This window comes from Orbicella faveolata, unplaced genomic scaffold (genome assembly GCF_042242905.1).
Source record: "Orbicella faveolata isolate gen_17 unplaced genomic scaffold, um_ofav_v1 contig_15, whole genome shotgun sequence".
In the NCBI taxonomy this organism is placed as follows: Eukaryota; Metazoa; Cnidaria; class Anthozoa; order Scleractinia; family Merulinidae; genus Orbicella; species Orbicella faveolata.
The window spans coordinates 9,529,083-9,550,257 of NW_028301542.1; the positions used below are offsets into that span (position 1 = coordinate 9,529,083).

General features: G+C 38.5%; 1 protein-coding gene across 3 annotated transcripts; it reads left to right on the top strand.

The window, feature by feature from the left end:
- Positions 1-1,710: 1,710 nt before the first annotated feature.
- On the top strand, positions 1,711-20,252 carry LOC110051308 (uncharacterized). 3 transcript variants are annotated; one of them, XM_089288342.1, is made up of 10 exons: positions 1,711-1,866; positions 2,071-2,408; positions 12,302-12,368; positions 12,873-12,909; positions 13,720-13,822; positions 14,331-14,526; positions 16,077-16,212; positions 16,476-16,563; positions 16,765-16,830; positions 17,443-20,252. In XM_089288342.1, the coding sequence occupies exons 3-10, from the start codon at positions 12,353-12,355 to the stop codon at positions 19,369-19,371; spliced, it is 2,571 nt and encodes an 856-aa protein (XP_089144468.1). In that variant the 5' UTR covers positions 1,711-1,866; positions 2,071-2,408; positions 12,302-12,352; the 3' UTR covers positions 19,372-20,252. The 3 variants fall into 3 exon arrangements, with proteins under 3 accessions (XP_089144468.1, XP_089144469.1, XP_089144467.1); XM_089288343.1 differs by lacking the exon at positions 2,071-2,408; XM_089288341.1 differs by lacking the exons at positions 1,711-1,866; positions 2,071-2,408 and adding an exon at positions 6,224-6,330.
- Positions 20,253-21,175: the final 923 nt, after the last annotated feature.

Genomic DNA, 21,175 nt, shown 5'->3' on the forward strand with positions numbered 1-21,175 from the left:
ATCAAAATATGCATATTACCAACTATATCTTAAACTGTTCTACATCGTTGAGAACAGAGGAAAGCCCTGTTATAGAAGGGCATCTGTTCTGCGAGGCGGAGAGCAAGGGTTTAAGACATTACCAACAAATTGAGTTTGAATCACCTAAAAAGCCCGCTATACATGTTCCTGCACCACTTGCCCTGTCACACTGGTGGCAACTGAGAAGAGGGACCTAATTGCTCAGGTGACAACTCTCCAAATATTTTTTTCCCACAAGTCGTGCCAAAAAAAAGAAAATTAGCAGGATTCTTATGGAGGTCTTACGAAGGGTAAATAATCTCGTGAACGTAAATAAATACTCAAGGCTTAAAGACCTTCTTGTACTCTGCAAAGTGCGAAATGCTGAGGCTCTCGATCAAACAAGTCTATTCTGACGACTGTCAGTCTGACGTGGTAAAAACCAGGCTTTAAGGTTCAAATTACTTAATTTACTAAAGTGTTATTATAAGTTACCTTTATTATCTTTGTTGAGGCAAGAAAATGTTGCATGTTTTTGCAATAGCTTCTGCATTTTTTTACGGAATTCATGGAATTCAAAATTTCGCGTTAAAATTAAATTTAGAGTGTTGCACGATATAGGTATTAGTCTGACGAAGCTAAAAATATTTATTTCTGGGAATAGAAAATGAAAACATACTGATCATTTTTCTCAAAACATCTAAAATTATATCGAGCAGTGGTTGAAAATATCACGCTACCAAGAATTATTGAGAAGTTCAGAAGGGAACTTTTCTTGGTTTCGTAAATGTCTATTGAAAGCGAATTTCCACGATAACCAATGTTTTTTGCAGCTAGGATAAAAAACAAATAGTATAGAAATAGTTTAAGGTGGTTGGTCACAGTTTCCAGCACTTTCCAGCAGTTATATTTTGACGGGTTAATAACCTCACATTTTATCAAGTGATATTACAACACTGATATCACACAAAAATGCCCAATCATTGGTCAACAAGTTGTGGTCATTCTCAAGGTATAATACGTTACCATAGGAACTATTCAACCTGTTAAAAAAGAACCCTTAGCTTCAAGCGCTTATGGTCCAAAGCCAAGAGAACACAAATGGATACAACTTTTGGCGTAGTTTTTAAAAAATTCTGTGTGTAGGGTTCAGAGCCTCCTTAAATTTTCGAAAGTTTGAATTGTCTCTGATTCCTACCTATATATATATTTTTTTTTCAAAAAAAAAAACCTTTGCAAAACGTTGTATCTTAATCTGGGTTTCACCGAGACGTTTTTGAATTAAAAGCACTTAATGCTAAAATTATGGGTGTTTTCAACTGGTTGCATCATTGCCAAGGTAAGCTATTATGCTATGAAGACGACCACACTTGTTCACCAATGATTGGGCATTTGTGTTGTTCCAATATTGTAACATCAGTCGATAAAGAGTTGAAGTAGTATTGATCCGTGGAAGTGCTGGAGACTCAGTCTGTTGCCAGTCATCTATAAACAAGGGGATATAGCTATATCAACAAAATTGGAAAAACAAAATAATGATATTCGACTATCCATGCTTATATCTGAACCTCTTGCTAACCTAAAATGGTAATGCCCTGTCGGCTAAACCGAGAATGGCCAAAGAGCGAAATGACAAGTGCATCTTGTAGGGTCTATTTTTAAGGACTGAGTTTTGTAATGTGCAATATCTATGCCTCAGGTAGAGATATGACAAAGCTATCATTAGCCTGAAGTGGCTTCCGCGTGCCACAGAGCTGAAACGGGCTTATATAAAGGCGGTTGTCATTTCGACCACACTGCCGTGACTGGGAGTCGCCGAAGCACGTGGCAAGCCTTAAGAAAGTCAACAGGAATCAATTTCTTAAGGTATGACAGTGAAGTGTTTTCGCTAAACTGAACTGTGGAAAACATATTTCTTGTTAAAAATTATTTGAACTGGATACATTCATAAGGCTATAGTATTTTTAAAATAAGTGCTCAGTTTAGGCATGAACAAATGCAATGAAGCGAAAGAAATGTAGTGCTGAAAAGTTCTCCAAAATGAAGCTATAATTTGCTATCTGCTTTTAGAAAAACATGCGGAACGGATAACTAACTGACCAAGAAGTGAAGAAAGGACCGTTCTTTAAATGCAATCTTCAAAAGCCTGGAAAAGTGATTCTAGTTACCATTACAACAGGAGCTTCAGAACAAGAAATATTGGGCTTCTCCGTTTCCTTACCAGAGAAATGAATTGAAAACACTACACCAGAAAATTCTGAGAGCTCAAGGTCTTTACTGCTTTCAGTAAATGGCTTGACAAGCAAACTCCTCTGGGAACATAAGTTAGTCATCGAATATATCTTATCAAAGCCAAAAATATCAAAACGGAAAAACAACGGAGGAATAGGCTTCTGAGAGTTGCACAGGTCAGCACATTTTAGATGTCTTTGGTTATTTATTATGATTATCATTTTTCGTCGCAATATGGAGAGACGAATACTCAACAGATTCAGCTGAACAATTAATTTAATTCAGTTTCAACTAAACGTAGATTTTGAAATGAAGAGTTCAGTGTTCAACAATAGTTAATAGAGGAGAATGGTTATGAAACTCGACCGTGCACAAAACGCAATAGTTGTTTACTACTGACCGAGGACCTAACCAATAGAGACGTTTGGGTTACGTAACTAAAGCATAGTGTACGAACGGAAGACAAAAGATTATGCACGGTCGTGGACCTTCCAACATAAATCTTGGCATTTTCGTTTGCTTCTTTGATGTTTGCCAGGCTTCATAACCATTCCCCTCTGTTAACTGTGGTTCCACGCATGCAAGACAACTTTATTCAGAACTGATAGCACAGCAATGACATCGCGTGCCAAAGCTGCAGTATCGCAGCCAACAAGAGGTCACTGATGACGCCTTCAGTTAAAGATGAATAAATAATTTTAAAGGAACCTCTTCCTGTCACGAGTCTCTAATGCAAGGACTGGATGAAAGTTGGAACTATTACATCAAAATGGATCAGTGAATACAACTTGTGGGATACTTTAATTTTCCTTTCCTTTTAATGTCGCTCCAATAAATTGCTAAGCTCAAGACCATCTTGGTCTGTTTTCGAAGTTATGTTAGGTTCTGACGGTAATGATCGTTCCTTGCGGTCCAGACATACATATATCTGCATGTATCTTTGCTCCGCGTAAGAAATTCTGTGCTGATAGTCATCGAAGGTCAAATGTTCAAATGGACTGCCGTCTTAAGAAAAGATAATAACAAATAACTATCAAAGTCTTGTAAGTAACAAACGAAACGGCGCGTCTCTAGGAAACCCTGATTCACATGAAAAATAATTATATACAAATCCCTCAGTGAATTAAAATGAACAAAAAAAATCCTCAGATTGATATTCTCGTGCCAACATAGCTAATAGTAGTAGAGAGGAATGGATATGAAACTCGACAAAGTTCTTTGTTCAGTATGTGATTGGAATGTTCTCTTTTTTGGCCTTGACCGTGCACAAAGCACAATACCTTCTTACTGTGTGCCATTATTTATGGGTCAAAGTTCTTTAGTCGGCGAAATTATCAGTGGAGAAATAAAGATAGCAATTTCATATGGACTTCTCGGTTAATAAGGTATCTTATCTCTTTGCACACATGTTATTAACAATATACATATTCCTTAACATTACACTGCACTGAGTTTACACGATTGAACGTAAAGGATAACACAGAACTCTGTAATTAGCGTTACTTCCTTTTTACCTAAGTAATTGTTTACATAAGAGTCAGAACATTTTATTAAAAACACCAGTAATTAAAAGATAAAATTTACCGCTGGCTCGGCTGCTGATACAAAACTAACCAATTTCGAAACAAGGACAAGAAGTAACAGCAGCGGCAGCAACAACAACAACAACAAACAGCAATTCTTTTTCTATCGTCCCTTCTACGGAGACTCAAGTTGATATCGTAATGATTTCACGAAGGGCTCAGCAATTAGAGCCGTCCAATTCCGGCTACTGTATGGTAAAATTGACCAACCCGACACTGAATTGCTAGAGTTCTGTCATAACGCTGGAACACAAACTACGTGAAAAGATAGCAGTGGGTATATATTTTACTCCATCGTTAAATATACTGACCTTACAAGTCCCACATCATTGCAGACAATTTATTTGTGGAATCACGGTGGAAACTTCGATTGCGCAATCGATTGTTCCAAACAACATCACAAACAAGACAAACAACGAGATTTGTCAAAGCGTAGTTGTGATAATTCCTCGTAATGCGAGGACCGGCAAGAGTTACCCAGTATCACATATTGTGGGGCAGATTTTCGAACAATATTTAGCATAAAGTTATTTAATGAGTTGCTATAAGCAGAGTTGCCGGCCTCAAGAGAGTAAACTAAGGTACAGTGTTGAGGCTACCGTAAGAACAGTAGGCTATGATTGTCTGACAACTTGCAGCATCATGCATTCGAAAGAAAACACGCAGTTTTGGCGAACATACTGCCAATCGCCGCTAGACGCAGGTTGAAGTAGACAATTAGTACTGCTGAAACTGCGATCATTGAAAGTAAAGAGAAGCCATATTTAACAGAGCTTCTACACAAAGTTCTGCTAAAAATATCCCACCAGAAACATCTCAGAAAAATCTGACTTGTTCAACTGCTTTCGATATATAATTTGACCTTTTAATTTGCAGTGTTAGCAAACATTACAATGATGAGCTGGCAAATTTCTCTCTCAACAAATATTGATTGTCAGCAAATTTTGCCCGAGACAAGTTTTCCTCTTCCGTGTTTCACTATTAAAAAGAAAACCGAATGGTATCCGGATAATTTTAACTTAGAGCCTAGAGAATCTCTTTCTTTTCATAGTTCTTTAAGGAAGCGAGGCACAATGAGTGTTCCTCACGGGTTTTTGGGTGTTGATTTATATAGGTTTTATATGTGCAAGCCATAAAGCAGTCTGTTCACTGTCTGTTGTAGGTTCAACTCACAAACGTGGATTTGCTCAGAAAGGCTCCCTGTTGAATTGTAGAGTTGGCGAATGAGAACAACTAACAGCAAGTTAAAAACTTCATTGTTTTAGTTCAGAAACCCGACAAAAAGTATTGATATAATTGTGATTGTTTGTTTCATAAAATATAACTTTGATACACATATCTGCTTCATCATAATCCTCTGCGACTGTACAAAATATGCTTATTTCAGGGTCAGACCGCTGACAATCACTGACAATCTTCAACTCTCCGGTCACGGAAGCGCTTTTTCCTTTCTAAAAATCTCATTTCAAACAAACAAAAACAAAGTTCCTTAAACCGACCATTGTTATAAGACCCATTTGTAATTACTACCGGAATAGGGAACTTTTCAATACGCCATCTAAAAACGCAGATAGTCCTTATAGATTTAAACGGTGATTTTTATGGGGGGGGGGGGGGGGGGGAGTGGGGGAAGGGTTGAGTTAGAGTCTGCCGTCCTCCTGTTTCATTTCATTGTAAGTAATAAGCCGTGATTGTCAAATAAGTCAGGTTGTATGTGGCAAAGCCCTTCAGGGTACGAAATATGAAAAATGAACCCCCCTTTGCGCGTGTGCCAACATTATGTACGAAAAATATCGTTTCACTGAGCTCATAGAACAGGTGATTTCATTTACATTCACGAAAGGAGTAGTTGTTTTTGCTGATGTTCGATAAATAATTAATATCTAGTCGCTATACATTATTGGATTGTTTATAAATGTGGAAGTATTCACAATTTCTGACTCATCGCTTTATCAATGACTTGAAGTTGTTTGATAAACTGCGGGGGACAATTTGCTGATGACTGATGGCTAGCTTCTTGTAACCCGAATTGAGCATCATTTATTATAAGGGGGCAAGCTAAGGAATCTAGGACATATTAGGTTCCTTAGCTATGTCCACACTTGGACTTTCAAGTTTATCAGGCCTGCACACATTGCACAGCTCCAATTGAGCGCAGCAGATTGTCAGTATCGCAACTTGGCAACCACTATAAAAGAATGATGGCATTACCCCCTGTAATAAAACATATTCGCAGTACTCTAAGAAAAAAAGTGCTTAAGCGGAAAATATTTGAGTTCCTGTAGATTCAAGCTGATTTGTAGCTGTCAATGTTGTCTTATCTTCCGCATAACACGCTGAAACGAACTGTCTAGTGCTGAAACCGATTAGCCTGCGCAGTCACATTACGTCATCACGAGTTTCTTAATGACTATAAAACATGTACTAGTCAATCCTTGGATCACTTTGTCAGAACAGCTCTTTAGCAGTTTAACCCACCCTTAGCAGTGAAGTCTCAAAACTTCCCTAAAGAAAGGTAAGTGCCGAGTGTGAAACAGTCATGAACACATTTTGTGGGTGTGTTGTTCTTCTTAAATGAACAAGTGAAGTTAGTGTCAATCTATCAAAAACCATCAATTCAAGCTCTTGATTCAGCTAGTATGATATTTTTACTTGGACTCGCCTGAAAAACTGCTTGAAAAGCTGAAAAACGGCCGATGGAATTTTCACTTACCCAACGCACACAATCACTTTTAAACACTGAAAAAAAAATTGCAGCGATTAAAAATTTGCCTTCGCTTCAATAAGAGAGCTAGCAAGAGGTCACAGATATTGTACAAAATACTGACCAAATTCTCAGGATCTGTATTAAAGGTATAATGACTGGTCCGGAGGAGAACAGTGAATTTTGTTTCCCGAGAATCTCACTAGCAAATGAATGGGCGCGCTGTAGCGCAAAAAACGCCAGCTATAGAACAAGGAAAGTTAAAAGGAAAGTAAGAAAATTTACGCCGCTTAACTTACAAACTTGCAGGTCAGTGTTTATGAAACATGGGTCGCAAACATTGGTTTTCACGTTTTTCGGTAATTCATTTCAAGATACAGATTGCATTTGGAACTATAGGATATCATAACGGAGTTGAAGATTAAATTAGCTTTCAAAATTCACTTCCCGGAGAGCTAAAACGGAAATTTAATTGTAAGTTATGTTTCACACTCATTCCTCGATTGTTCATCAGCTTTTGCAACAGCTCGTCTCTGTTTCCAAAAGCCAAGCGAACACAGCCGATTGTTTTGACCTGTACTAAACAGTCATTAAAAAAACATTTTGCGAAAATATCGAGCACCGAGTTTACAACAGCATTTCACTTTGACTTTCACTTTTAAAAATACTTCGGAAATTAACTGAAACAAGAACAGTTAGACTACGTAACACACTATTGTTGAATTCTGGGGTCGATTTGAAAATTTCCGCGTTCATTTGACCTTTGCTTTTCAGCTACTGAGTTTCAAATACAGAAACTCATAACACTTGAGTATTTTTTTGCCAGCTGAGGAAATAATACTTTTGTACCTAGATGTTTAAGCTTTCTACTCATTCCTCGGCTGGTCTTACGTAAGTGTTCATCGTTCAAGTGACTTATTCATTACTAGTGGCAGTTAATCAAGAAAGCTGATAGGATGAAAGACCTGATGATCTTGGCGGAAAAAAGGCGTTAACTGATCAGAGAGATAAGGGAATAAATCTGTTTTCACAATCGAGGATGAGTTAAATATCCAGCTTACTGAGGGTCAGCAAAGCGGGCCCGTGAAGTGACACAGGAAATATTGTCTGGCTATAACCTGCAAGTGTTAAGACAAAATTCGATAGGAAATCGAGCAATTTCAGTATTAAGTGGACAGAAACCCAGTACCAGAATAATGTTAAGTATATTACAGTCCTTTTCGCGTTTTCTATGAGCTCAAGATATAAAATGGTCGTCTGAAATAACACCAAAACAAATTACCCAGGGGAACTCGAGGAAATTAATTTCAAAGTTCAGAGCCGATTATGCGAACACAGGTAAAACTTCATCATCAGTCTCATTTCACGTGTACTTTCACGTTTCATATGAACTTAAAATTGGTTTTCGACATTTGGTGTTGTTAGAAATGATTTCTTTTGAGAAGGTATTTAAAACAGTCGCACAGAAGTTTGCAATACAATGTAAAAACTCTTGTTACAAAGTTTTTGTACACTTCAAGTTACTCGAACTTCTGGTGGATTCCATTTCCACCGACGTGACGGTTCTGTCGTAATGCACCAGTCATTTGAAACACCCGCCCCGCCTCTCATAGAGGGATACCCGGGGCATTCACTTTTACTGTCAGTGAAATGCAGAAAAAGCCCGTATTGCGGGCAAAAAAATTCAGAGTGAACTCCCTCGCCCTCTAAACATCAAGCGCAAATCATGAAATAGATTATAGTTTTTTTTAACGACTGGAGCTTTCACATGATTTCACCACTGAAGTCAAGGTTACTTATTTTCTTCCCTTCCTCTTCGTTTTCTTCCTTTTCTTACAGTCTATTGAAAAATAGAGGAAAAAGTCGATGGCTCCGAAAAAACATGATATTAAGCGATTGAAATCATACCTTCTTCGTCAGTTGCTTATCCTCCATGTTTTCTGCGAACATGCAACTTGAACCAAGTCTTCTAAAAGAGATCGCGATCTGAAATCCCCACCAAAACCCCGCTCAGCCCCCGCATTGTATAGCGAAGCCGTGAAAAAAGGTGTATTCCCCGACTACCGGGGAACCTAAATCGGGTGAAAACGAGGTGAAATGTCAGCTGTAACTGTCAGCTGCAGGGGCCTTACTTTCAGTGTCTTCAATCAGGAACAAAGAAACCGTTTCTTTCTTAGGGTTTCGAGAAAAACTAATAACTCACTAGGGAAAGGCGTGTAATATGCAACGGAAACAGCATTGAGGACGGTACCTACATTTGTTAGTGCGCATACTTTCTGCGCATCACGCAAGGCATGGTTTAAGTGCCATGCACGCGCTGGGGTTGACATTGACCCAATCAACTACGTTACCAAGTACACGACTAAAAGAAAGCAAAATTTTTCTACTGTGACCAAATCAAGTTTAATGAACCCGTACTTAAACCAGGAACACCAAAATAGCAGCATATCGCTAACCACTAAATGTTAACGTCTTCCAGCTGAAAACCTATCTGTTATCTGTCGAAAATTACGCTGAAATCCAACTGTAAACATATACCGGCAGATGGCGTAGTGCGCGCGCAAAACAAGTGCGAAATACGCAAATGTTTTACTTACAGGGGAGGTGACAGGAGAAAATGTAGCGGGCACCGTAAAAGTTTTCAAAAAAGATCAATAACTTTTAAAAAAACGCGTGGTTACCCCCACATTTTATGTTATGAAATGGAAGTGGCAGGCCTATTCAACACGTGATTAGTTTCTGGTTGTGAGCAAAAGGTATTTAGACTGTATTTTGGCTGAACCAGAGGAAGGCTGTCAGAGACGCTAAAAGCGCTGTTGCAACGATTTTGTTATTAAAAGCAAACCAAAAATGGTTTTTATGTCACCATTTACCGTGCAGTTTTAAGATCTTGATAAACGTGTTTGCTTTTCTGTTTGTCAATACGAATTCAAAGGAAATCTGTGAAGAAATATCCTTTCCATCCTTTTTCAGAAAATTCTGATGTCAGCATTTTTGTTGAGATTCAAGGCTAATTATCTCGAAAAAATGCGTGGCTACCCCCCTTTTTCTTTGTGGATTCCAATAACCCTTGCAAAGATCTACTTTTTCCGCGTGGTCCTAACCTGGTGCAAAAACCTTTGTATTTAGTAGGAACCGTCCTTAAGAGAGCATCAAGCGTGACCTTACGAAAAGAATTTTGAGCGCTAATAACGGAATATACGAGATCCGAAAGATCAATACTGAACTCTCTATCCGTGAAAAGCACTATCATATGGCTAGCTCCAAGAGCGAGGAACATGACCTAAATCCTGGGCTGTGATTGTTTGGATCCAGGCACTAGCTTGCCCACTCGGGATTACACGCAGTGTCCCGCAAGAAAATAACTGTCTCTTACCCCATTTAATAAATCCTTTATTGACCAAGCTTGTTCGGTCAAGATGGCTGGATATTGATTGGCCTCGTTCTCTTTTTGCGAGTTTATAAAACACTTGGCCAATATTAAGCCATCTTGGCATCACACTTGGTCAATAACCCATATATATATACTGGAAATTCCATTTGCTTCGGTTATTTTGCGTGAGAATACTCAAACAAGTACTCTTTTAAACGCTTATGCAGTAGGCAGCCGACTTTGGTTGCCTTATCCCTCATGAACTCCTTCAAGTAATCATGGCACGCCAATAACGCATCTTCTAATGTATCAAAGATGGAACTGACCGAGGTAAGGGCCGCTTTCACTTACTTGTTGAATGGGGTTTACCTTGGAATCTCGATTTCTTGAACCCTCGAATTTTCGAAACTCTCGGTAAATCGAACCAAAAGTCGTTTTTCTCTTCTCAGTCAAACACTGTAATTTTACTTTATACCCAATTTCTTCAACTACTCGCCTTTTTAAACCAATTTTCATTTTCCTTGGAGGCTCGAAAAGTCGGGATTAGATTGCATTTTCTACCTCGTCTGGGAACTGAATAGGGCCTCAAGATTTACGCGATGCCAAATAGGGTGAGGTAACGTTCATACCCTGACATAGTGTACCTACAATGAGTTTTCAAGCCGCGCCTGTCGTGCGGAGTGATTTCTCAGGGGTGATATATTCTGGGCTGGTACAGAGACGGCAAGAGGACAATAACAAACTAAAACTGTTAAAAACACGCAGCATTGTGATCATAGCCATGCCATTGAACTTTAAAAAAATAAGGTGAGAAGTCAACCGTCGCCCATCAGCATTTTCTCTTTCTGTGGAAATCTCGACACGCACAATCGAAATTCCGAGTGGGAAAGAGGCTGGGGTTTAAATTTTACCCTTACAGGGCCGCCAAAGACAAAAAAATTACTGAGATGAAAAGCGTGTCCTTAATGGATTTAAGAACGTATTACAGAAGGGGTTTCGGAGCACTTTCCTGTTCTCCAGTGTGTCTTTATTGTACTTCATTGATCGTTCATTGCCAAACGATTAAAGAAGGGATAGCTGTCTTACCATGCGATGATTATCGGATTCCCGTTATGACAAATAGATACGTAAGTAGGCTCTCCTTGAAACTGCAATAAACAGAAATGCAATGTACTCATGTTTCAAAGCCCTATCAGTTCCAAGTCGAAAGAAAACCTCTAACAGTGTCCACGGTGAGAAAACATCTAAATATGATTCAACACTTCTTGATCACGTGAACTTTTTCCCACGCTTAGCCAGATGGTCTTTATTGATCAAAAAGAGCAAGCCACTGTCACGTGAAGCACCCTTAAGTAATGTAAGTCTTCTCGCTTATTGGCTTTGCCACACTACTTTAGAGGTGCTCCTTTCTCTTTTTAATGCAGGTCGAAACAAGAATAAAATCCAAAATAATCAGAACTGGACTGGATGCTAAATTTAGCTTCGATCTCTTTAGTTGTTTTCTTTTTCATTTGTAATACTTATCAAAAAGTCATAACAATTAGCTTTCCGGATTTTTTTTCAAGCACAAATTTTTTAGTTTAAGTGCAAAGTTATAAATAGCACTTAACAGCTACTTAAACAATACCTTTATTGGTCTTGATTATAAGTTGATTTAGGGTAATCTGTTACTGAGCTTATGTCCTTATTTTGTAAATCTTCTACTTTTGGCGGTGATATATGAAAGAATCTTTTTCAATGAATCCAGCTATAAATGGGAAGTTTTGCTCAGTTGTTTTTTAGATACGGAAGCGTTTTGTTATTTTATTGATTAAGTATTAAGTATTAAAACGCTTGACTGGAATGCATGAACAAAATTACAAGCTGAGTGTAATGTGACATTTTAGTTGAAGTCCATGCAAGCTCCTCAGTGAAATTAATCTTCACAGGAACCTTTTTGTCGGAATACAAATTACATAGGACATGCAACAAACGCATAAAATGCAATAATTTTTTAATCCTCCTGCGTTCTGTAGAAAACAAATAACGTGTGAAACGAATAAAAACATCTCACGGTTAATGTACTGCAGAAAATAACTCTGACAGCCCAGTTGTAGTCCACATGAGGCAAAAAAACATGAAAGAAAAAAAAAACTGTAACGAGATGTTTTCCGCGTTAAAAATCAGATATAGACGTTGTTCATTTTAAGTTTGCTTCAATGGTAAATAGGATATCAATAGATAAACCTTAACACAAGAAATACAAACTTTACTGAAAATGAAGCCCTTCATCGCATATCAAATCGCGTGGCTGCACTATTTTCTTATATATTAATCGGCATAGCCTATATACATGTAACTGCAATAACCGAAAAAAAAAAAAGACAACTTCATTTGTACGCATGTAACTGTGCGTTTTTTTCTTCACAGGTCTAGAGAGTATTTCATTTTGCCAGAACCATTTAGTTATCCTGTATTACCATGTCAGTGGAAAGCGGTATGTTTGCTTCAAACAGTTCATTGCACATCCACTATTCCTCTTTAGTATAAATCTACTAGCGGTCTATCACAAATGCCGTTCTCTGATTGGCTACGCTGCTCACTATCTATTCTGTTGTAGATAGTGAGTAGCGTAGCAGTGTACCCTTGTTAACAAAATGGAGGCCGCTTCTTGGCGTTTTCGAAGTGTCTGTGAAGAGGATTTAGATAAAGTTTTGAACGACAAGTGGATTTATACTAAAACAATAAGGTTGTTCTCTCTGGATTTCTATGCGTGATAGTTGACTCGGGCTGCGCCCTTCAACTATCGCGCGATAGAAATCACGAGCTCATAATCTACTTTTAATAGACTATTCCCAAGGTCTTGTTAGGATACATCAAGTGAAACGATCAAAGTTCACTGTAGGTTCTTGTCAGGCTGTCGAAGATCAACTGAGAAAACAAGAAGACTGTGAACAGTCTTTTCTATCCATTGACCGTGTAACATTTGCTTTTTTATCAGGATATATCGATCTTGCAGACATGTCAGGCAGTGAAGGGTAGGTATAGTTTTTGTTCACTTTGCCTCGATGTGCTCGCTTGTTGGCTTATTAATTTGAATTTTCACATAAAGTGACAACTTATTCATAGTGAAGTATTGATTTGTTTTATGAGACTAAGCTCAGAGACCAGTCCGCTGCAAATTGTTCTTCATTTATGTTTTTAGTTGTCAATATCGCCTTTAAGTAATATTGAGGGGTTTTCAGACGAAAAAAATTCGTTCTTCTTCAAATTGCACAGAAAGGCTCATTTCAGCTCACTTAAGGCGGCTGGATAGTAACTTAAAGTGTTAATTCTAGGGGAACCGTCTAAAATTGACGAGAAAGGGTTAAACATGAACGGATGGCTTGTGTCCATAAGGCCCACTACTTCGAAGAAGAAAACTTGATTTCATGCCGAATTAAAGACATTTGCCTTGAAGAAGAGTGACAAAGAGCCAAAAATCAGCTGAATTTTAATAGTCATTTTGGACAAAACTAACACGGTCTAACACCCAAAAGGCCCTTTCAACTGACTTAACAGCTTAAGAACATTTCCTTGCAACCCAATATAACTTAAGATTTAGAAGAAGGTGCCTTCTATGGATTCGTACTCTTAACCGCTATTAATTTCTACAGGCAATATCAACGAAAAAAATCTGATTTAACGACATTCTATATTTAATACGTCTGTCGCTAGACTAGCTTGAACTTTTCAGTTTTTTTTCGCTGCTAACCCACTACATGTCACAAAAGTTGATAGAAATTGCAGTCTTACACTTTAGTTTTAAGAATATTATAACAGCTTTTACATTCCACCTGACATTGCAGAAGGCGGTCATCAGAGGAAACATCATCCAACGCTTCAGTGTTTCTTTCATTGGATGAACTAATGGATAAAGTCAGGACATTTGTTCGCGAAAGAGGGATTATGGTAAGACTGTTCTTGAAACTACATTAAAGTAGACCATCCTCTTAATTAGTGATTAACTCTTTGGACCAGTTCATAGACACCTTGTAGTAGGCCTCAAATAAAGTTATTGATTGATTGACTGTTTTATGGTGTTAGGCTCTATTTGGTCTTGAAGTAGGATCTGTTAAATAAGCACTGACTCAGCGATATCAGAAAGGGATATTGTTCTTGAATGAATTTGTATTGCGCCAATCTGCGTCATATGTTTTCGATGATTTTGTTCCCTCAGGCTGGTTTATTAAACCCGTTGTATAGTTTGTCGTCAATGTAAGCTAAATGACAACCGTTAGGCGAAAAAAAATTATGAACAAATGGCTTTCTGAACTTCTTCTTTCTTTACTTACCGTCTGATAAGTCAGCGTAAGTGGCTCAGTGTAAGTGGTCTGGGGTCAATGAAGGGAATTTACCATCGACAATCGACAATCAAGAGCTGAGCATCAAATAATTTATTTTTATTCGTTATTCTAAGCTCGAGGACTGTTTCCATGATTATGACCCACTGAGGACAGGGTATGTCAGTGCTAGTGACTTTAACAAAGCTCTGAAGGAAGTGTTTGAAGAGCTCTTAACGGATGAACAGGTGGAAGAAATACAGAACCAATACTGCGTACACAACAGCCCTGATTGTTTCAACTGGTCAAAGTTTCTACACGATGCTGAGACTGGTAAGATTTCATCACTTTTATCATTCATAAACTATGTGATAATAATTGATAATAATTCGGGGACAAAATTTTACATGTAAATGGATATATCGACAGCATTCTGACGTACCAAATTCAATTTAATTATGGTGCAAAAATGGTGGTAAAATGGCCCATTATACCTACAGTTAATCAAGGTGCCATTTCCAGGCTTTGCCCATAATTAATACCCAACTTTTTACGGCAGCCAGAAAGAATATGAAACGCAAAAGGTAGCGAGAGTAAAAGGGCCGAGAAAAACGAAAGGAGACGGGCAAAAAAAAAAAAATTCGGAACGGGCAATCGCAGAAAGTCCAAATTTTGGCTTATGCGCATGCACAAAATTAAAATATTCTGCATCATTTGTATTTAATCTTGCAGAAATCTATCTGTTTGATAAAAAATAGCTTTTTCAGCAAAACTAAGGCCCATTTAGCGTCATGCTAGCGGTTAAAAACGGCATTTTTTTTGAAAATTTGGTCGTGTAAGGGTTAAGAGTAGTGTTTTAATTTTCGTTGCTTTTTTCCTGCGGCCTGAGAAGAAAGCTAAGCAGAGGAAAAATTAGCATAATGTCGAAACATAAAACGCAAAAGACATTCTTTTGATGAAGGAAACCGGTCAATGATACCGGTTAAAATGGGTTACCCATGCACAAGGTTGTGATGTCAAATTGAAAAAGTCCAACAGTCTTTTTCAAATTGTCTGCCTTGGAGAAATTGCTGATTATTTTAGCTTGGGCGATTTGCTTTCCGAGTACAGACCACGTGATGTTCTCTAGATAATTGTTCTTATAACTATCCAACAATTATTCGTTCATGTGCACGCGACTATTTGAAAATTTGAAAGCAGGAATTCACAAAAACAAACCGCCCAAGCTAAAAAGGTCTATTTCTCTCTCTTCAACGATTTACTTAATAACTTATTCTGACGTTCTGGGCCGGGTTGTTCAAAGCCCGATTAAGCTAACCCAGGATTAGCAAATATTTTTATTTCAGTTTTGTAACTTTTCGGTGAGGTTTTCTGTTTACAATGTTTGTCCGTCAGTTTTGAGCTTGACTAAGCTCAAACTACACAAAACGTAAGCAGTAAAAAATATTTTTATACAAGAAAGATTAATACTTCGGCTAACTTATGGTGAATTTACTTTTTTCTCTGTAAAAAATGCAAGCAATAAAAACAAGATGGTAAGACAAAAAGTTACACTTAGATAAAGTCACAATAAGAAGGATGTCAGGTAATTACAGAGGGTATATTTGGAAAGAGGATTGTAAGGGATCGAACGTGAGACTTTCGGCAGGTGGGTCTGAAGATGATCTTTGAGTGAGCTATAGAAGGTTACTCGAAGCGATGGTGGGACATTCAACTCTGTTTAAAAGAGATATTGACATAGATAATCAAATGGAAACACTAGAACTGTAAAACGTTCATACCTCCGGGGGTTATGTTGTGTATCATGATGATTTCTAATGAAAGTATCAATTAGCAACTGCTAAGCTAGTGTTTCAGGATACCTCATTCTTTGTTTGCTTCAGATGAACCCTTTGTGCCTCAGAACAGCACTTTGCAGCCTCAGAAGACGGAGCTACTAAAGAGAGTTGCTCTGCTAATGAAGGGTAAAATGGACCTCTCGAATCTACTGTGCCAAGCGCCCAGTCAGAATTCAAAAAGGTACTTGCTTTGATAGTTACAATTACATTGCAATTAAATTGCAATTACATCTACACAGTTTTAAAGCATATTCTCACCGTTCCTGGTAGGCCAAAGTTGATTTACTATTTTATTTAATGTTTATTTCTTAAAAGAATTCCCGAACTTGAGGGAGGGGTTTAAGTCGAGACAGTTGCCTATTTGATATCAGCCTCAGCTGCAAGTACTGTCACTTGTCAACCATGAATACGTTTTTCCATTTCCCTTTTACTTTCCATTCACAGGAATGGACAAAATGACCATAAATTTGACAAGCAGGCAGAAGACGTCTTTCAGCTTCTTGCTGCGGTCATCGAAAAGGGAGAATTAAAGGTTAGTGCTCACAAAAAATTCTCAGTGCTAGTGAACATTTCTTAAAATACCGGTCTTAGAAAAGCTTTTAAACATGAGAGGCAAGAGCCATTGCATTTGTATACCTTTCCTTCTTCCGCGTTCATCAGTCAATTGTGTCAGACGTTCTCTTTCACAAGACCCTTGAAATGTATTTTGACACAAATTACATTGTATTTTAAGGCCATCATGGACATGTACACAGACGAGACGGGTTTTAATTGCCAAGAATTTCTACAAGATTTGAAGGTGGGTACTATATATCATTCCCTCACTTTTCACATTGTTGTTCATTGTTTGGACGTCAATGTAATCATTCCAAATCAAGATCACGGTTACCTGTGTAATGACTGATCGGGTGGTCCAAAATATTCGACCAGGTCTTGAATGGTTCTAACTGAATTTGAACTTAAGTATTCGGCTAATCGCGGTTAGTTGTGACAAACTGTATTAATTTCAACGTAACTTAACTCTTTTTAGTTTCCATGCTGTTACCACAAGCACGTAGGTGGGCCCATCATCGAAGGCGGGGTTAGGTTTTGCTATAAGTAGTAACAACAATGTTAAGAGTAATCTAAAGAAAAGTCATTTAGACAAAACGAATCGATTCACAGTAACAAAATAAGTCTAGTATAGGTCCTTTTTTTTAAAAGATACATTAATTTTGGTGGTTTTCGGCAGATTTCATCCCTCACATCACATCATCATGAATTATATTGAAGCCATTTATTAAGAACCCCAAAGGTGTTTGCCCAAGGAAGTTATTTGTGATGCTATAACAAATGTCAAAGTCGAAAGTCAAAAAGGGCAAATACTTCATTTCACTGTGTTCCCTGACAGCTAATTATTTTTATATTGCAGAAAGTGGAAGATTGCCATAAAAAATCAAGACCACCTTCTAGAAGCAACAAAGTCTCAGCGCAGTCACTGGGATTTTTCATTGACATTCCTGAGGATCAAGTGTATTCTTCCCCGAGCTCGAAGCTCTCCATCAGACGAAGCCGAAAGCCATTCAGTATTTCTTACGAAGCCTTAGTTTGGATAGTATTTACGATCGTGACGACACTGTGCGTGGTTGATCGATTTGTTCTGAAAGGTGACGTGGTGCTTGGACGAGCAGCAAAATTCCCCAAGCGTCTTTGGGGTACAAACATTGGTGAGACAATCACTAATGTCGTGTGGGGTGTCACAGCACGTATGATCATTACCTCTCAGAACTTGATGTTTTACACGATGCTGTGGTGCTTTCCAAACTTCATCAGCGAGATCGCTCCAAACTGGATTACACTGGACGGAATCCGTGCTGTTCATTCAAGAATTCACACGTTCGCTGGAGTATTCTTGATGGCTATACCATCTCTGGCCCATGTACTGGTGATTTTCGTTCCACCCCTTATTGACGGCACAAACCTGAAGTATTATCCACCGAGCACGTTCAACTATAGCAAGTATCCAGACCACCTGAACTGGTCGGAATTCTGGGATCCTGCAGCTGTTCAAGGTTGGACCTTTAACGACCACACCGGCGTCCATCTGACGGCTGACGAGATCTACCGTTTCATGATCATAATCGTCATATTCTGCATCTTTGTTCCTCTGAGCAGATCGTATTACGCAAACCATCGGAGCTATTCTTTGGCAATGGCCTTACACATCTTTGCTGGAATCTGGTACGCTATTGACAACATTCGAAAGATCACCCATGGTCTGTCACAAGTCACCAACCTTCCCATACTCGCACTCTGGTGTTTCGACCGACTGCTCTCCATTTGGATCTATCGACATCATCGTGGCCGCATTGTTCGCAAAGAAGTGATTGGAAACAACGAGTACGTCATCATGTACATCAAACTCGACAAGGAAGTGAAGCATGCTGTTGGCGATGTTTACTATCTTCTACACCAGGTGAAAGGAAGCACAGGAATACTGCCACAACGATCGCATCCCTTTACGACATTTGCCAATGTGTCGCAAGATTCAACATGGGACATCGGTTTTGTGATATCAATATTAGAGGACGAGGAGCAAATGTGCCTGCCGTGGACGAGCTGGCTCGCTCACAGTTCGGATACTTCAAATTTCCACGTGTGGGGACCGTATCGTTCATCCATTTGGAAGTTGTATAAACAGATGGTAGACGTGACAGATGGACAGTCGCCATCGCACTATGTTCTCTTCGCGACAGGATCTGGCTGTGGTTATATCTTGGATGTCCTGAGCTGCCTGGCTCACAAATCAGAATTACCTGAGCACGGAAGCCAAACATGCAGAAAGATTAAAATTGACATCTTCTACTCAGTCCGGTGTAAAGCGTTTTACTATTTTTTGAGGAAAACTATCGGCGAACTCCTGAAGAAGATCAAAGAGAAGAACACTGCAACAGTAAATTTCCAATTTTATGTCACCGGTGCGGCGGAAGAAGGAGACGATCTCGAAGAACGCGAAGATGATATCCAGGCAGAAACACAGATTCAGCTTATCAATGGGCGAATAGATTTCGAGAAAGCTCTTAAGTCCGCTAACAAGAAGTCTCGCTGTTACTTCGTGGGAAGACCAGTAATTGCCGAAAATGTTGAAAAAATATGCCAGAGAAAAGGAATCAGGTTGGTGAAGGATTACACAAACGGACGAGGAAACGAACAAGATCGTCGGTTATTAATGAAGTACCTTAAGATAACCTTTTGGGTGGTGTTTATCATAACTGCTGTTTGCCTTGTGATACGTCTAGTAATTGACGTTAAAACTATCAAGCAATCTATACAAACTATTACAACGAATAAGACGAAGTGAGACTTCTAGAAAAAAAAAAAGAGAAAATCAAATTATCGTTTAGCTTTTAAAGTACCTCACTCAGCTGGACTGTCGGACATTTTATCAGTAAGATATATTGTACTTATTTTTCCTATATTTGACACTAAACAATTATCACATCGTTGTATTCCTGACGCAACGCCTTTTGTCACCAAGAATGAGAACGAAAATGATTCATTTTGTTAGCGGTGTATCGACTGCAATTAAGTAGAAAACTAAGACAGTTACTTTCCTCGACTTTATCAGAGTTTAAGTAAATCGTGCTAATTGACTTTCAAATTGCACCAATCATATATTTAGCACTGGCAAGTCGCCATAGTTAGTTGTGATGGTTAAAGAGTTACTTGTGAAGTCCGAATCCTCGAGGTTGTGTTTGTACACCATCTTACTCGAAAGTACAATGGAACATTTTATATTGTGTACAAAAACCTCTACTGAAGAAGGTAGAATAAGTTAATATACCTTTCTATAATAGAAAAGATAACAACAAGGAGGATTTTATGAGTCAGTTTTCTTAATATAGCCATAGATTATATTTATAGCAATTTTATTCTTATCTATAATGACTGCAGATTGTTGACATAACTTCCGATGTCCAAGTGAATTGGCTAAAGTATACGTAATTTAGCATAGATGTCAATACAGAATTGTTGATATTGTATCTACACCTATCAGTAGTGAACAATTTAATGCTTTTTCTATTTTTTGAACAGAATTTTAGTCAAGACTGTATTTCCAGTTATGTAGCCTCAATTTGTTGAAGCCGTGATGGTTTCCTACGGCACGTCTCAGTGTAACAATTTAAGTGGTTCAAGTATGTTCACAGCCCATTTGAGTCATTAAAGTTATTTCTCACAAAAGCGCATCGGTGGACTGACGACCAAATATGAACTGGCCATAACCCCTCCGCACCTACCCTTCCTCCATGCCCTTTAAATAACAAAGATGGTTGATAGACTTGTTAATCTTGCAATTGATGCTTCACTTCCAGAATAATTCTATTAGAAAAAAAGTGTAAAATATATTTAAGATTTGGACGAAAACAGCAAAATTACAGCACCAAAATTAAAGGGTGAATTGACATGGTGGTCATGGTGGTCTGCGTTACATAGAGTTCACTCTATGGCAAGCCGTTACTGCCAAAAGCCATTCGAGTTTTAAATCTTGGTCCAACCGGCTTTTAGCCTTGGCGAGTTGCAAATCTTAAATGGTGAGCTTGGACCATGAATGGGTGAATTTAATATCGCGATGGCTGAGTTTTTTGGGGGAAGCTTCAGTTCTCGCTAGCGAGTTTTTAATTTCTCGCTAGCGAGTTTTCAATTTCTCGTTAGCGAGTTTTTAATTTCTCGCTAGCGAGTTTTTTATTCCTACCTGCGAGTTTCCAATTTCTCGCTATGAGTTAACAATTTCTCGCTTGCGAGTTTTCAATTTCTTGCGAACGAGTTTTTAATTTCTTGCGAGCGAGTTTTAAATTTCTCGCTAGCGAGTTAACAATTTCTTACTAGTGAGTTTTTAAAGACCATCAAATTTCTCGCTAGCAAGTTTTCAATTTTGTCGCTAGTGAGTTTTCAACAGTTTACGGGTGGGAGCGCAGGGAACTGTGGGACATTTTCCCGCCTTCTCCCCCGAACCCTCGAGGTGTCAGGTTTTCGATTGAAGCGAAAGTGAAGCAAGAGAAGCTTACTGTAAGCTAAAAATTGTGAATCCTGTCGTAAGACAGATCCTTGATAACATTGGTAGATTGGGCAGCGAGCTAGAAAACAGCCAGCCAAATCCACCTCAG

What these genes read in the sequence shown, in the direction of transcription:
- LOC110051308 (XM_089288342.1), top strand. An exon ending in GACATGTCAGGCAGTGAAGG is followed by an intron (nt 12,910 to 13,719) that starts GTAGGTATAGTT and finishes CTGACATTGCAG; the next exon opens with AAGGCGGTCATCAGAGGAAA. An exon ending in CCCAGTCAGAATTCAAAAAG is followed by an intron (nt 16,213 to 16,475) that starts GTACTTGCTTTG and finishes TTCCATTCACAG; the next exon opens with GAATGGACAAAATGACCATA.